The sequence below is a fragment of the Aythya marila genome (genome assembly GCF_965140915.1).
Source record: "Aythya marila genome assembly, chromosome: 8".
Lineage (NCBI taxonomy): Eukaryota > Metazoa > Chordata > Aves > Anseriformes > Anatidae > Aythya > Aythya marila.
Genome location: NC_139049.1, coordinates 12,091,690 through 12,108,217, shown reverse-complemented (window position 1 = coordinate 12,108,217; position 16,528 = coordinate 12,091,690). Strand labels below are relative to the sequence as shown.

The window sequence follows — 16,528 nt, the reverse complement described above, 5'->3', positions numbered from 1 at the left end:
TGGATGTTTTTTATGTGCACTGATTTTAGTTCTGGTTTAGTTGAATTACAGCAACTAGTGTTAAGGGTTTAGCCTCAAGGATTATTAAACTGGAGGGGGTGATTATGCTAATCAGTACGAGTATCTTTTTCATGCAGATTTGCAATATTTATAGCCACCTGTAGATGGAGATCTGCTCCACTCCATGCCCTGGTGGTGCTGCAGTCCTGCTCCCCATCCACCTGAACGAGTGAATCGCATTTAAACATCCACTTCATTTTTCTGAGCACTTGGGATAACCTTGAAAACTTTCCGTGTTGGAAACAACACATCTCAGCTTTGTTTTGGTTAGGGTAAGTTGTGGGAGGACTTGTTCTGATGCTGGATAACTCATGTAAATGATAGTTTCTTACAGTAAGCCAGCAGTGGGTATACCTCGGGGTAAAATGCAAGATAAAAGGCGCTTATCCACTTTTCATCTCCCCCACACAGCTGGGTTTGTGTACTTGGCATGTCATTGCTGACTAGTTTTCCTCTGGATGGTTCAAGTGTGCTTTTCCTCTACTGCCTGCTTCCAAAATTGCTTCCAAAATTGCAGCCAAGCTTTGCTTGGGATCCTTGTCCCCTGCTAAAGCAAGAGCAGCCAGTCTTAGGGACTGCTCGCTGCTTCCCCGTACAGAGGGGATTTTACAGCTGCTTGGAGAAAAATTGGTGGTGGAGAGGTCAGTGGTGGTAACGAGTTGTACCACAGCTCTCCTACATGATTTTGTGGTGATTCTCTGCTGATCTGAACCATTTTCCTGTCTGTTTGCATGGAATCCCCCCGTCCCTGTTTATGTACTGGTGTACAAAGATGCGCTGATGTAAAAATCACCAGCGAAACTCTTTACTGTAGGTGAGGAATGTGACACAGCGCGTGTCACAGCATGCCCATCCCAGAGTCAGCCACAAAATCTTTTCTCCTGGAGCTATGGTACAATTGCTAAACCGAACTCGCACCCAAACAGCGAGCAAGTAACGCCCAGAGAGCTCATGGCAGCTCTGCGTGCTGCCGGTCTGACTCATCCCCGTCTCCTGCTCCCTTGTTTGTGCCAGTTATTTTTGTGTCCCCTTGGAAATCACCCTGATGAACAACCACCCATGCCCGTGTAGCCAGCTGTCTTCCCAAAACAGCAAGCCCAGAGGCAGGTAGAGACCTTCCCAAAGTCCCCCTTCACATCTCTGGCAACAGGTGAGTGTTTTAGATTTGTGTTTCAGATTTGTGTCCGTTTCAGCTGCCACAAAAAGCAGTCCAATCCCCTAGCAGCACCCGAGCACACTGCTGGAAAAATCCCACTCCTGGAAGTCAAACCCACCGCCCCGTCCTGGTGATGTGCTCAGCAGCAACACCTCACCCGGGCCACGGGGCTCCCTAAAAGAGGTTATTGGGCACCCTTAGGTGCCTTCTGGGCAGAGGGAGGCAGGAGCCCAAGCTGGGACAATCCCAGGGGCTGGTTTTGCTGCGTGGCGCTGGGAGGAGGAGCCATTCGCAGCCCAGTGCCGTGCTGTGGGGACCGCGGTGCGGGGCAGGGGCCGTGGGGTGGTTTGGCTGGGCCCTGCGAGGTGTGGTGGTGCCACCAGCCCGCGGCTTCCCCCAGCACGACTCCGTTTGCGGGCGGCCAGGAAGTGAGATCACGGCTCCAGCCGTTTGAGGCAGGACGGGATCCAGAGGGATCCAGCAGGACAGGATCCCGGCGGGGCATCCACAGCCATGGGCCGGAGCACGCTCCTGTCCCGCCTGGGGCTGGCTGCCTGCCTGCTGCTGCTGCTGGGGGGCTCTGAAAGCCTGGGGAGCCAAGAGGAGCAGCAGGGACCCTGGGAGGAGGACCGGAGAGCCATGACGGAGGCGGCCCCGTGGGCCAGAGCGAGGTACGAAGCTGTGAAGAAGCACTTGGGAGCTGTGGGAGCTCTCTCCAAGCAGTACTGGCAGTACCTGGCTTGCAAGGTGTCACAGGAGGGCTGTGAAGAGGAGGGGAAGAGGAAGGCCGGTCCCAGCCCAGGTAAGCTCCCTCCTCTCCCATTCCTGTGCCCTGGGAACAGCAGCGGGACCAAACGCTTCCCTGTGCCTGCGTGGGGGTCTGCACCACCAGCTCCTGTGGCTGCTGCAGGGATGGGGCTCCCCCCATCGCTCGGCATACAGCGGGTGCTACAAACACGTGTGTTGGGGCAGGGGGGGTGCTCCCAGCCCATGTGGCTCCATGTCCCTGTCTGAGCCAGCTGCAGCCCGTTATCCCCTGTGGGCCCACACACCTGGGGCAGGGCAGCAGTTAACAGCGAGCACCTGAGCGCCCACACACAGCACAGGAAAGGCACCTGCTGGCACGGCTCTGCTCTGACCCCTGCCTTTCCAGGTTGGAGCTTGCCTCTGGTGGGCCAGGATTACCTGGAGATCTTCTCTGCGTGGTACTGCAGCTTCGGCAAGTGCTGCAAGACGGGAGACTGCAGGATAGTCAACAACATCACAGGTGGGTGCTGTGCTGCCTCTTGGGAGAGCTCAGGCAGGGCTTTTCTCTGCTTCTTTTCCCTGATGTCTCTGTTATGTGGTTGTTTTGTGTTGTGTTTTTTTTTTTTTTTTTTCTAAAGAAGTGTGTTTTAGCAAGTGATATAGCTAAAGGGCATTTCTGAGAGGGTGAGGGGCTGAGCTAAGCCCTGTTTCTCATTACTCTTTTGCAGTTCTGAGACCGTGAGAAAGCCTACTCCTTCCAGTGCAGTGTATCTGCTCCAGTTTGCCATGATCCTTGCCTTCAGCTGGCAGTTCCCAGGCACAGCCTGGGATCCAGGCTGGCCGAGTATCCCCAGTATTCCCAGTATCCAGCCCTGGGGCAGGAGGGTGCCCTGAGAGCTGCGTGCGAGCCCTACACTGGTGTCATTCGTTTGCTGACCCTGAGACCTGTGGTAGCTGTACCCTCTGCTGAGTAGTACATAGAGCTCAGTAAATACTAAATAAAACCTTTAGGCCTCAGTGCTCTGCAGGCATCAAATACTCTGCTCAGTTTTCAAAGAAAAAAGTAGTCAGCAGAAGATCCGTGTTCTTTTTTTTTTTTGCAGTTCTTGGCCATCGCAGGCAGTGCCCAGGCTTCTGTAAGCAGCCTGCCTCAGCCTTAATGCCTGGCCAGACACCTCCCGGGCACGCAGCCCCACCAGCAGGGCTCTGGGGGCTTTTGTTCTCTTACTGCCACCTGCAGCAGCAACTGGGCTTGCAGATTAATGCTGAACTCTCACTGTCTTTCCTGCAGGGCTCGAAATGGACCTCAACGGGCAGCTCCATGGGCAGCACTTGGCCAAAGAAGTCGTCGTCCAGGCGGTGCGGCGCTTCCTGCAGAGCCCGCAGCCGGAGAAGGCTCTGGTCCTCTCCTTCCACGGCTGGTCCGGCACAGGCAAGAACTTTGTGGCCCGGATGGTGGCCAGTCACCTGTACCGGGATGGGCTGAAGAGTGAGTGTGTCCGGGTGTTCATCGCGCTTTTCCACTTCCCCCATCACAAGTACGTGGACTCGTACAAGGTGAGAGCTAACAACATGGTACCACGGGGATGGTCTGGCTGGGATGGAGTTGTTTGTTTTCTCTTTCTCCCTAGCAGCTATACGCCACGTTGTATTTGGATTTATGAGTAAAACAGGGTTAAATAACGGTGGTTTGAGTTGAGCAGTGTGTGCACAGCATTGAGGTTATCCCTTTTTCCCTACTCTGCTCCCTCAGTAGGTTGGGGGTGTGCAAGAAGCTGTGGGGGAGGTACAGCCAGGACAGCCGACCAGAGGGGTATTTTGTGTAGCACCAAGCTCAGCAGTAAAATCTGAGGGGAGCGGGCTTTGGGGTAGGGCAGGATGCCATTGCTCACAGACCAACCAGGCATCAGTTGTGGGAGGTGGTGAGTGATTGCCTTTGCATTGATCAGTTTGTTCTCTCTTCCCCTTCTTCACAAGTTTAATCTCGACCCACATGTTCTCTTGCTCTTCCCATTCTCTTCCCCTGTCCCTCTGGGCAGGAGGGAGCGAGCGAGTGGCCGTGTGGTACAGCAGGGCTGGCCAGGACTGTCCCCACACATCCAGGCTCAGCCCCTGTGCCATCGACTGCTGCCAGGTATTTCACTCTGCCGCCTGCTGCCCTGCAGGTTCAACTGGAGAAGCAGATAAGCGAGACCGTGCAGCTCTGCAAGCAGTCCCTCTTCATCTTTGATGAGGCAGAAAAACTTCATTTTGGACTCCTGGACACCATCAAGCCCTTCATGGCTCACAATGGCAAGAAGGGCCAGGTGGATTACCGGAGGTCCATCTTCCTCTTCCTCAGGTAACTTCTGAGGCCCCAAACACATGGGGAGGGACAAAATGGTGGAGTTTATCTCCTACGGTGTTCAATATGAGGGTCCAGGCCTGCAGAGGAGGGAGAAGAGGTGACTGACTCCTCCAGCGAGTGGTTGCCTCCATGGTCAGTGTTCCTTGTTGATGCTCATCCTGCACCCTGGAGGGCTGAGCAGGGGGATCCTGTACTGCAGAGAACACAGCTGGGGCTGCAGCTCTTGGTGGGAAGTTGTGCAAGGCAGCACTTGTAGCTGGGAGCAGGGAGGTGCCACTTGCCTGGCCCTAGCCACAGACTGAGGTGCCATTAGCCTTTGAGGGCTGCTCCTGGCATCGGCTCATCCTGCAGCGTGGGGAATGGAGGGTGGCTCCTTGCCTATCCGGAGGGAGACCGGTTGTCTGTCAGCATCTCCACGCTCCAGTGCTGTCCCTCACCCAGGATTTGGTGGGACCGGACATCTGCCAGGAGCAGTGGCACATACCACCAGCAGGACGTGAGGTAGGCAGATGCCTGAACTAACCAGTGAGAAATGCCCGGGAGAGACAAGCATCTTCAGTCCCCCTTCATTTTGGTTTGTGGCTTTCAGCCTTGTTCTGGCAAGAGCTGTTCCCACAGGTTGGAGGTGAGCAGAAAACAAGGTTCAGTTCCGAAACCATGCTCAGTTGTCCAAAGGGGATTTGTTACCCCACTCCTGTTATCCAACCTCCGTGCTCTAACCTCCAAGCTTGGTGGTTCCCTAGGACAGCTTCTGTGCTCACGAAGACCTGTCTGTGCCTGGTGCCTGCAGAGCTGACCGGGTCTGTCCTACCTATGTGGGCCTCTGGCAGGTCCGTGGCGCAGGAGGCAGCTTCTCCCTCCTTGCTCTTCCTTCCCACCTGCTCCGGGCAGGGTGCACGTGCTGCTGGCCGGGCCGAGCTGCTCTCCTGCCCTACCTGGCAAGCTGTGCAGGCGTGGGGACAGCAGGACACTGGGCCAAGGAACCACGTCACCGAGCAGAGGGAGCAGGGTGTCTTGAACTACAGCACCGTGTAATCTGGGGGGTTTCATCATACACAGTGGCAGGGTGACACCGGCCTGGCACAGGAGGGCTGGCTCTCCCCCAGCACTCTTTGGGACGCTGCCCTGGGCCTGCAGCTGTGGCCAGGTTTGGGCGATGGGGACCAGAGGGAACTGGTCACCCTCAGCCCTCAGGGTGCTTCTCCTGTGGGCCGGGGAGGAGCAGGGGCAGGTGAGCTGTGCTGGAAAGGCAGCACGGGGAGGTGGTGGCAGCTTTTTTGTTCTGCTGCCCCGGGAGCCTCGATGGCTGGCAGGACCCCGTGTCCCCCAGCAGGCAGCCGCACCTGAGGCGGGTGGTCAGGGTTTGTCCCTCAGGCAGGGGATGTCCCAGTCCCGGACCTTTACTGGTAGTGGGACTCCTGCCAGGTGCTCTGCCCCCTGGCCTGGACTTTGCGGCGACTTGGTGAGAGTTTGATGTGGAGCTAAGCGGCACCTGAGAGGCCAGGACAGGAGACTGACAGGGATGGGGGGTTCTGCTGACTGCCAGTCCCACCCTGCAGGAGAAAGCAGCTGCCATGAGGGCTGGGCTGGCAAAATGGAAGACAGCTGTACAGGTGCTTACAGAAAGGGCTTTTTTGGGAAGAAATTCCTCTGTGTGCGAGTGTTTCAGATGTTGATCCCACACAGAGAATCCCGTCATGGACAGAATTGCTGAGGCCTGTCTGTAGGGGGTGCTGCTGGCACCTCTGAGCGATTTCTCTGTGGTGGCATGGTGGAGTGCGTGACTTCCTTCTGTCCACAGCAATATTGGGGGCAACACCATCAATGAGGTAGCCCTGGACTTCTGGCGGGCTGGCCGGGTGCGGGAGGAGATCTCCTTGGAGCTCCTGGAGCAGCGGCTGCGGCTGGAGCTGCTGCAGCCCGCAGGTAGGAAACTGGCTCGCTGAGCAGGCCACAAACCTGCCCCTCCACCCTGCCCTGGGGCCTCACTTATGAGGTGCCGTGTGCCTTGTGCTGCACGAACATCTGTGCCATGGAACAAGCATTTATGTGTCCCCCACACCCTGCTGTGTGCCCCTTCCTTCATCCGTGTGGCCCCAAGCGTGGCACTGCTGCAGCAGTGAGGCCCGCAGAAAAGGAGCCGTTGGTTGTTCTGCCCCCTTCAGCCCTGAAAATAGCAGGGTTGTAACAAGCAGCCTTGTGCCTCAGTGAATTTGGGCTTCCCTTGGCCTGCAGTCAGGCTACGTGCTGGGCAGCTCTGGGGGTGCAGGGTGTCTGCCTCCACACCACAGCGGCTGGGTGCAGGGAGAGAGGACAGAGCTCGTCTCAGAGGGGTGCCCGCTCCCAGGTGGCTGAAGCTTTTGTCTTGCTTTTTGCTGCAGAGAACAGCTACGCCCGCAGCCACCTCCTTGAAGAGAACCTCATCGATTTCTTCGTGCCGTTCCTACCCCTGGAGTACCACCACGTGAAGCTCTGCGCACGGGACGCCTTCCTGGCCCGTGGCCTGCCGTACACGGAGGCAGCCCTCGACGAGGTGGCCAGGACGATGGTGTTTGTCCCCAAAGAGGAGAAGCTTTTCTCTGCACAGGGCTGTAAATCTGTATCCCAGCGCATCAATTACTTCCTTCCTTGAACACCAGGTGGGACTATACCGGTGGTGAAGGCGGTTTTGCACACTAGGAGCTGCTCTCCTTGCACAAGGTCAGGCAAGCAGCAGGTTACCCAGCCAAACACTTGCACAGGGGCAAAGACTTAACTCCTCGTTGCTCTGAGGGCTGTCGGCAGGGTGGGCTGTGCACCCTGCCCAGCCTTACTCATGGGGCACTGGCACAGCTTGTGCTTGGCTGTGTTTGAAGTCCCTCTGGTATTTTTTTAAGTTCCTTCTTTTAGCCTGATGTAGCGATTTGGTTGTGCTGCCAGACTTTGTTTCATGTGAAAGGGGTTGTCTTCAGTTTGTCGTCTCGTAATGAGAGCCTTGAACAGCCTGGGCCTGTTGAGAGAGTCCAGCAGAAGCACAGCCTCTTCCCTGGCTGCAGCTTTATCACTCTGCAAACTCTCAGACTGGGCCGAACATGTTTGCTGCTTTTGAGGGTTTTTCCGTATTGCTCTCCTGCATTCACAAGGTGTGTGGCACTCGGGGACATGTACCAGGATCATGGTTTGGGCAGGGACACCTTTGCATAGAATGACTGAGAGTCTCTGGCGCTGTAAAACCCACAGCCTGAGGCTTTGGCCTGCCCTGTCCCTTTCTCCCCTCTCTTGGAGTCTTTCATTCTATGGAAGCAGCTGTGGGGGTGAGGTGAGCTGCTGCTGAAATTGTTTCTCTAACAATTTGGTAAAGAGCCTGATTGGTTCACTGCAGGAACTGGTTTAGGGCGAGACAATCTCCCATTTCATGGGCAAAGGGCAGTTGAGGTGGATGGTGGCTGAAAGAACAGGTTGCGGTTGAGTTCTGTTCTTTCAGAGATGGATTAAGATTTATTTTTTTTCTTTTTTCCCCCGGCATGCATGCTGCAGCTTTTTGGCTGGTATCAGCATTACTACACCGAGGGGCTGTTTGCTGTCTGGGTACTTGCCAGGTGATAAGTACCTGACAGCAGGACCAAAAAATTTCAACAGTGTTACAGGAATCACTCTGTGACCTCTGGGTCAAAACTCCCTTCCAACACAGCTGTGCTCGGCAGCGAGGTGAATCAGCACATGCCAAGGACGGGCTTTAGCTGCCTGAATGCCACATGTGCGGACCTTTGAGCTATTTTCAGCTTTGACCCTTTCTGTCGTGCCAGCAATGAGCAGCACAACCCTGGGAAAAGATTGACCAGACACACTTACTGCTCCCGCAGACTTTGAGTCCGCGTTTCCCTCCAGGCAGGCCAGTGCTGTTACCTAACAAGGACTCAAAGCCTGAGGCAGGAGGATGAGGATTCGTAGCCTGAGGCAGGAAGATGAGCTGGCTGCTGTCTCACCCCTTGCTTCTCTCTGTGCAAAGTTGGTTTAAACCGGGCTCTTGACTCTAGGCTGGACCCTTAGGGCCTGTGCTAGCGTCTGCTTTTATCAGGTGTTTCTGGGACTTGCTCTGTGGGCGCTCGTGTTGCCACGTGTCAGTCCTGAAGCGCCGGCGGGGGAACAGCCGAGGGAACTGTGCCTGGGGAAGGTGAGCTGGTGGAGGGAGGCTGCGGCCCCCTGCAGGGCACAACTCAGGCTCTAAGTTGTTGGGGGGAAGGAAGTCACTTTATTGAGTTTTTGGCAGTGCTGGCAGGTCTGAAGTCGGCACGCTGTGCAGTTCTGTTACTGAGTAAGGAGCGGGGGTGGTGCCACCAGCGAGGGCACCTCTCAAACTGATGCTGCAGGACCCTGCGCTCGTACCAGGTCACACGCGCGCGTTTGAGAACTAAGTGAGAACCACTCTCCTCTGACTGCTCCATGACATGCTCAGATCAATGTGAATGCTTTCCTTTGCAACCTGGCAGAATTGTATTACGTCTCTTTCTAACAGGTTTGCAGTCAGCTTGTCTTTTCTACCCAAAATAACAGCCTTCAGGCTACCACTCTGCAGGTTTAAATATTCTTTTTAAAAAATAAAGCATCATCTAGTCAAGTGGGTTTTTTTGCCAATAAAATATTGCAACCTTTATTTAAAACAAAATGCAAATTGGCAAAACTTTGTGGAACGACAGGCAAAGAGGCCCTTCAAAGGGCCTTATTTACATCAAGTTTAACACTGTTCGCAGTTCACAGTCAGACGATAGTGAGAGAATTAAATTAGAAAAACAACCAAAATATATTACAATAACAATTAAAAACAAAAACAGTTGACAACACTGGTAGAGTGATTGGTGATTAACGTGTTTCATCTTAATCCATTCCTGCCCTCAGTGAGTTCACTACTGACACAAACAGCATGCCAAGCTGAGCGGGCTTCTACCCCCTGCGCACAACGGAGACATTTGGAAGCGTGACCTCCTTTGGTACAGACATTTCTCTTTTCTAGACACTGCAGTTAAGTCCGGGTGCCCCCGAACCTGTTACTTCCTCCCACCAGGGAACAGGCTCCAGGCTTTGTTCTATGCTACAGGTGACCGAGTGCACCCCGCTGCACACCCATGCAAAACACCCATGTGCAGGAGCTGCTGGATGGTGCTGCTCACGCTGATGCGGGAGGTTTCCGAGCACACTGCAGCTGCTGCCCCTTGGTTTCTGGCAGCTCCTGGTGAACAGCAGGCCTGGACCAAGGGTTTTAAAGGAGAAGGCAGTGCTCTGTTACATCTGCCGACAACAGCTTCTCCATGTGTTGGTGTTTGTCCCAGCTGCTGCTGCCCAGGAGCGCCAATGAGCGAAAGGCTGAGCTGCCTGGGGGGGGCCTGCCTTGGGTATGCAGCACAGACACCAGCCTCGGGTTTCCTCAGAGGCCCCAGCCCAGCCCATCGTGCTGCTCGGGCACCCTCTGCCTGGTGGGGAGGGCCTGCTGGGCCTGCTCTGGTGACAGCAGGTATGGAGCAGCTCTTGCCCCATGCTGAGGGGTTTTGTTCCTGCTGCCCGCAGCGAGCAGTGTGCCATAAAACTCCAGGGTAAGTACCCCCAGTTGGGATGCCAACGTGCAGCTGTTAGAGTCACACAGACACAAAGCAGTGTTAGAGGTGTCCTGTGGGAGGAGGCCAGGAGCAGGCAGACCCCCACCTTCCCCACCACGTTCAGCGCCAAGTATGCTACTGCGTTCAGCTCCGCTTTCCCAGCTGCTGAGTTTGATGCAGTTCCAAGCTCAAAGCTCTTAATTCAGCTTCACCCCTGCCAGCACTAATGAACAGTACAATTAACCCTCAGTGCTGCCAGCCAGGTGCTTGCTTTTCAGGTACAGTGCAGGGGGAGAACCACGCCTCTGAGTCAGCCAATTCCCCGGGAGCTAGGAAGGGAAAGTGCCCCGCGAGCGCATGCTTTGTGCTCGCCGTTACCAGGCCCTACGTGATCCCATCCCCTGCTGCAAAGGAGACTACTTTAAATTCTAGTCCATACTAGTGCAAGTTAATTAGAGAGCCTGGCTGCGATTGCATCTTTACCACACGAGGCCTTCTCACAGTGGTGAAGAAAGGAAACGCAACAGGAGTTTCTGCCTTCTCCATAAACAGCAGAGCAAGAGGTGCTCTGTGCTGGAGCAGTAACAGGGCTTCACCATCCCTCCGGTGCTTTACACACACACTGCAACGGCGAACACGGAGAAGCTGCTACAGTGGAGCCCTTCAAGGCTGAACACAAAGTCAAATCTAGCAGAGGGAAAAGGACCTGCAACAACGTGGAAGGAAGAAAGACTGAATGAGAGCTACAGCATAACCAAGCTTTTCCAGGTAGCGTCCTTTTGCTGTCCTTCCAGAGGGCGAGGGGAAATTCTCATTTGGGAATAAAACAAGATTGGGCGGGAGAGGCAGTGGAAGCAGAGGCAAGTCTGCAGTCTCTTATTTAGGAGATAATAAAATTAGTGTCAGGTCAGCAGTACCTCTGCCACCATCCACCTATCTGATGTGACTATGACAACTGGCTACAGCACAGAAAATGCTCCCTGTAGGAGTGATGACCGGCAAATCCCCCCCATTCCACTGTTAGGTGTTTTACCTCCACTGAAGGGATCAGAACTGGATGGGTTTCTGTGTTGCTCCAAGTGGCTGAGGAGTCCCTGGGGAGCTTCAGAGACTGCCTGGCCATGGTCCTGGGCAGCCTGCTCTGGGTGGCCTGAGCAGAGGTTGGAGCAGATGGGCCCCAGAGGTTCCTGCCAGCCTCAAGCGGTCTGGGAGTCTCTAAAAGCGGGTGGCTCTTCAGCTTGTAGTAGTAGCACAGCCTCAGCCCCATCCCACTACTACCACCTTAGGGGGGTGGGGGTCAGAAACCAGGCAGCATCTGGAGAGAAAGCATGGATAGCCAGGGGAGGATAACCAGTCCTCTGCCAGGGCACAACTAGTTGCTTTAAAAGGGTAAGAAAGCTTGAAAGATCTGTTCTAATAACTAGAAATTCCAAGAATTGTTTGCTATTTTATCACTTTTGCTGGAGTTGTTCTGGAAGACTGGTATTAAAAAAAAAAAAAAAGCTTCTTTCAAAACACTCATCAGAACTGACTAATATTCTTACACTTTTCTGGTTAAAATACCTTTCCCCTGAGAGTAACCACTTCAGTTTCAGTCTGTTTGTACTAGGCTGGGAAGTAGTACAATGATGAAACCACACGATTGTCTGCCAAGGCAAACACAACCTGCCTCCCTTGATTGTTTAAAAGGCAACATGAAGCAACACCGTCAGACTTCTTCCCTTTGCAGGTGACCTTTCCAAAGGCAGTTAGCTTGGTGTGCAGTGATGCCCAGGTTCAGTAAAGATGACTGAAAGAGATAAGGTAAACCACAAAAGCCCTCAGTAAAGTCTGCAAGATAACGGTTTGGTACTCTGCCTTGCTGCTGAGTGTCACGGTGGAAGAAGCCTGGCGCAGCCTCCCCCTGCCCTGCTGATGTGCGGGCTGGAGTGCAAGGACCAGAGGAGATCCTGGACAAGCTGAAAATCCTACTGCAGGAGGAGACAGCCGGCTTCATCAGGTAGGCTGGTGTACAGTGTGGGTTAGTCAGCCTGACTTTCCTTTGTTGTCACTTGGGTACCAGCTCACTGACCCGTAGGAACAACTGCTTCACTTTAATGCCTGTCACTTAGGATGGAGGGTTTTGGTTTGTGTTGTGTTTTTTTTCCCCTCACTATTTCACTCACTCCGACAGTGAAGCTCACACAGTCCATTTTACCTCGCATTCTGCTCCACTGGTGTGCATTCATGCGTCGTGCCACACACCTTTGTTTACCACAGACCAGTAATAGAGTGAGGATTCTCAGACACCAGCACCTTTCTAAAGGCTTTTCAGGCCACTGTCTCACCGTGCTCCACGGAAAACAAACAGGGATGTGGGCTGAGACGGCTCAGCCTACTTCCGAGCACCAGCAGGGCATTGCTTCTAGACAGAACTGGAGTGCCAACTGTCTATGGTCACACCTGGGCCCCAGCTCAATTCTAAATGCTCAAACTAAAAGCAGCACAGTCACACTTTAAAAACAAGTTTAAAAAAAAAGCATTTTAGCAAAAAAAAAAAAAAAAAATTAAGGTGCAAAGCAAGCCAGATCCTCTATCATCACAAATAGTGTGAAGTGAGCAGCAGCATGCAGGGTAACGGGTACTGGAGACAGGTATCAGGCCTGTTTGCGTCCTCTCAAACCAACAACTAGTTGAGGTCCTCCTACTTGCCAGTACACTTCCATCTCAGGGAGCTGTGTGCACACAGCCAGCTTTCTGAGGCCCCCAGCAGTCCACAGCCAGCACTAGGAGCAGGGAAGCCAACCAACCACACGATTGCTTTCATTCTGGGATTGTCAGTAGGCATCAAACAGCAGGGACCATACCCCAGTGGAGCGGTAACACCTTCTGTCACGTTTCAGGCAGAGTGCACAGTTTATGTGCGTGTTCCTGCTCCACAGCATGAGATTCTGGTCCAGTCTTTAAAATACATAAACCAATTTTAAAAGATGGCCGTGACTCACATGTTGGCATACAGAGTCACCTCCATACCAAGGGAAGGTGGAAGCCTGCAGGCCTGGTAAGCAACAGGAAGCACCAACCCCAGAAATCTGGGTGAGGTGGCTGTGCTACGGCGGGAGGTGCAGGGTGGGTGGCAGGCAGACCCGCTGCTCCTGCCTCTGGCTGCACAGCACTGGCTGCTGGAGGAGAGCAGAGACCAGCCAGGGGCTGCTGGGGCAGAAGCGTTGCCTCACCTACCACAGGGCCTCAAGGCGCTGAAACTAAACTGGGGCGTCAACCTGGTAATGAGTTAAAAACAATTTAAAGCTTAAAAAAAAAACAAACAACCTACCCTGTCCCAATAACAACACTGGCAAGTTGTGCAAGAGCCCCAAACTACTCACACACAACTATCAAGCGGCACCCATGCTATAGACCACTAGAAATAGGAATCAACTGAGTGAAGGTGGGGCGGGGGTAACTCCAGTGGTAAGTCTGCCCAGCACTCCTGACGTTCAGCTACAACAAAGACACACACGTGGTGGATGAGGTGGACAGGAAGGAAAAGGGATAGGTTCATATATTAACTAATTTTGCAGTTCTCATTACAGCAGCAAACAGCACTGTGGCAGTACGCCACTGGGGCTAGTGCATCCACCTGCAGCAGCTCTGAATACTGTCAGTGCATCAGACCTTGCCCCAGCCACACGCACCCTCCTGCAGAGCTGCTCAGCCCCTGGCACCACCAGCACCCCTGCGCCTTTCTGCATGGTGTCAGGGGCCACAGCACGCAGTAGTGTGGACTGGGCAGATCCTGCAGCCACTGCAGTACTCCAGCCACCAGCCCCAAACCGTCCTTCCCAGGCAGAACCTGCCATCGGTTCTCCTGCCTCTCAACAGGAGGAGCAAGGATCCTCCTTTCCTCGCCACACCAAGCAGACCAGACTGACTAGCTAGGGACAAACACCTGCTGTTCTGCCCCTTACAGCTTTAATCTACCCTCTCCATCCCCATTTTCTGAGATGAACCTGTAAACGTGAGGAGAACTCAGTGATCTGAGGTACTTCACATACTCAAGTATCAGTCTTTCCTTTTGAAAGCATCAGTACAGAAAAAACTCCCCCCCTCCCCATGTGTACGTCTCTTACCCAGACTGACAGTAGCTACCTTTGCACCACATCGCTGATTTCTTGGACACACGACAATAAGTTATTAAGGACGGGGTTTGCCCCAGGGACACTAGCAGCTGTTGAGGACACCTGCAGTTCCTGCAGGCTGAGTTCCAGTTTGCTCACGGCTTCCCGGAAGGCAAATTTGTTGCGTGTATGTGGGATGCAGTCCACGTAGCCTGAGCAGTAATCCAACAGCTGATGCCCTGTGTCCACCAGCTGGCTGTTTGGCGTTGGCTCAGCGATGGCACTCGAGAGGAGGTCTGCGCACTCCAGCAGCGCTTCCTTGCTGATTTTGTCTGCTGGGATTTTCTCGGCCGCCTGTTTGGTCTTTCTTAGCGCTACTTTTGTGCCAGCCGTGCCGTTGGCCATTTTCACTGGGGAGGTGGAAGACGATGACAGAGGCACTTGAGGTGGAGGCATCACAGGCCTCCCGGCTTTTCCACCAACAGGTGCTGCTGCTGCTGCCTTCTTACTCCCTTCGCTCGATTCCAGTCCGTGCTGCGCTCCCGCCCCGTTGCTCAGCTCTTCTGCTGCATCTGCGCAAGCAGCTGGCTGTTGGAGGAGCCTCATCACCGGTGGTGGAGGTGGAGCACACTTTGGTTTTACCCGTCTGGGCCGGTCCCTGTCGCCGGAAGAAGTGACCTGATGCTCAGATAAGAGCTTAAATTTATTACCCTGAGAGTCTGTGCCAATGAGCTGCACGTCTGCTGGAGTGTGTTTTAGAGTGGGTGAGATTAGGACTGGCACTTTGTGGTTATGAGTGGTTGGAAGTATTGCTGCAGCCTTGACTGGAGAGGACCACCCCGGTCTCTCGCCATCTTCAAGGGCCCCTTGCCTTGGGCCACTGTTTTTTTCTTTGCTCTTAGGAGCTGCTGCTAGCCCTGGGCTCTCCTTTTCTTCCAAACCTGAGGGGGTTCGGAAAGGGAGAGCTGTGGCACCCCGTGGCAAGAGTTTTGCTTTTGGTCTTTCTCTGGTCAAAGCAGGGCCTTCTTCCAGCTTTTTGGGAAGCAGGTCGGTGGCCCTCCCCATGCTCTCATCAGGCTGAGAGGAGGTGGACACTGTCCGTTCCAGCTGAATTTTTGACCTCTGGGAATTTCTGGGAAGGGTCATTGCCATCCTATCCTGCTCTGGAAGCCCTGAGGACATGGAAGATGTGGAGTTTGACCTTGGAAAAGGCTTTGAAGTTTCTTCACTGCCGGTAGGTTTTCCTGGTCGTAAACCCAGTGTCTTTTTAATCAACCGTGGTGTAAAGAAACCTGTGATGCCTGACCACCCACCACCAGTGCTTATGCCCCCACCACTGCTGGTACCAGTGCCATCGTCGTTGTAGAAGGTCCTCTGCGCAAAGCTCCCACCGTAGCACTTGGGTGGTGCCACGCTCGCGTCCTGCTGCGTGGGAGCAAAAGCGAACCCATCCACGTGCTGCAAGGAAGCAACAGATGAGAAGTTACCCGTTAGCTCGTACTTCTTGTGGGGCTGATTCTCCATCTCCCGGAAGGAACTGCTGCGCTTGGGAGGTGTGGGAGCATTCCTCTTCTTCATGAAGGAGCTGAAGAAGCCGCCTTTTCTGTCCCTGGTGAAAGTGGTCTCTTTGGCATCCTCCAGCAGGCTGCTGGGTGACTTGTCCCTCTGCTTGCGAGGCAGTGCGGGAGACCCACTTGTCGGCTGTGTGCTTCTGATAAAACCTAGACAGAAGAAACAAGCGTGACTCTTCAAAATCTATTTCCATTTCCACCCCCCTGTCCTGCAGTGGGCTGTAAAGGCCTGGCAGACAGTTGCCTGGGATCTGCAGAGACAGACTGCAAGAGGAAGTTAGCACTTTTATTTTTGTACAAGGCTGATCTGCTTTTGATTTTATTCATTCCATTCTGCTTGCATGACTTGTCTGTTGTCTACACTGGGGAGACTACTTAGGAGAGACGTTAAGAGAAAGTGAATTGGCTCTTTCTCCCCAGTTTCTTACCCATTTCCTGTAGTTTTTTCTCCTTCCCAAATATAAAGTAAGTATAAAAGACAGTAAGTATAAAGCAAGTATAAAATACAATCTCTTGTTGCATTGTCAAGTTTACTTTAGAAGCTGTCATCTTAAAAATACAGCAAAACCAAACTTAAAAGAAAAGAATACAATTGGCTTTACCAGAAAACCACTGAAAAAGCTGCAGCATTTTCTATTTGCTTGCAAAGGAGTGGGCTGGCAAACAGCCCTAATGACACAGCTGCTCAAGGCACCAGCCTGCAATATGTTGGTTCCAGATTTTGGTTCTTTGCTCCACAACCTGAGAGCAGAACAGAGAAGTCTGAATTGTGCCTGTACAGATGTGGGCTCATCTTAGCTCTCAAGAGTAGTCTCTGCCTTCTCTAGAATGAGAAGTGACAGCTGTACTGTGACAAGAGCTCCCACTCTGTGCTACCAAAGAACAAAGCCATGCTGATTTCCCAGGAGTCATCTTGTCTCTCAGCAAATCTTCCATCATTCTGACCTCTCCACCTCTCTAATCCAGGAAGAGTGAATGCA

General features: G+C 53.5%; 2 protein-coding genes across 3 annotated transcripts in view; one reads left to right on the top strand and one right to left on the bottom strand.

Moving 5' to 3' along the window:
• The first annotated feature begins 982 nt into the window (after positions 1 to 982).
• Positions 983 to 6,944, top strand: TOR3A (torsin family 3 member A). Its single transcript, XM_082766394.1, has 7 exons — positions 983 to 1,210; positions 1,728 to 2,018; positions 2,370 to 2,483; positions 3,255 to 3,520; positions 4,129 to 4,304; positions 6,112 to 6,236; positions 6,692 to 6,944. The coding sequence occupies exons 2-7, from the start codon at positions 1,730 to 1,732 to the stop codon at positions 6,940 to 6,942; spliced, it is 1,221 nt and encodes a 406-aa protein (XP_082622520.1). The 5' UTR covers positions 983 to 1,210; positions 1,728 to 1,729; the 3' UTR covers positions 6,943 to 6,944.
• A 3,597-nt stretch (positions 6,945 to 10,541) lies between these two features.
• Positions 10,542 to 16,528, bottom strand: part of ABL2 (ABL proto-oncogene 2, non-receptor tyrosine kinase) — a 44,951-nt gene continuing 38,964 nt past the window's right edge. Inside the window, exons 11-12 of one of the 2 annotated variants that reach the window (XM_082766392.1) lie at positions 13,990 to 15,698; positions 10,542 to 10,586 (exon numbers count right to left, since the gene is read on the bottom strand). In XM_082766392.1, coding sequence (XP_082622518.1) covers positions 14,005 to 15,698 — 1,694 coding nt within the window. In that variant the 3' untranslated portion in view covers positions 10,542 to 10,586; positions 13,990 to 14,004. Of the gene's footprint in view, positions 10,587 to 13,989; positions 15,699 to 16,528 lie in introns of those variants that run through there. The other variant, XM_082766393.1, reaches the window with a different exon arrangement.

Excerpts from the sequence above, each read along its gene's own strand:
- TOR3A (XM_082766394.1), top strand. The coding sequence starts at position 1,730 with ATGGGCCGGAGCACGCTCCTGTCCCGCCTGGGGCTGGCTGCCTGCCTG. Across the intron at positions 2,019-2,369 it reads GAAGGCCGGTCCCAGCCCAG|GTTGGAGCTTGCCTCTGGTG; the intron begins GTAAGCTCCCTC and ends CTGCCTTTCCAG. Across the intron at positions 4,305-6,111 it reads TCCATCTTCCTCTTCCTCAG|CAATATTGGGGGCAACACCA; the intron begins GTAACTTCTGAG and ends TTCTGTCCACAG.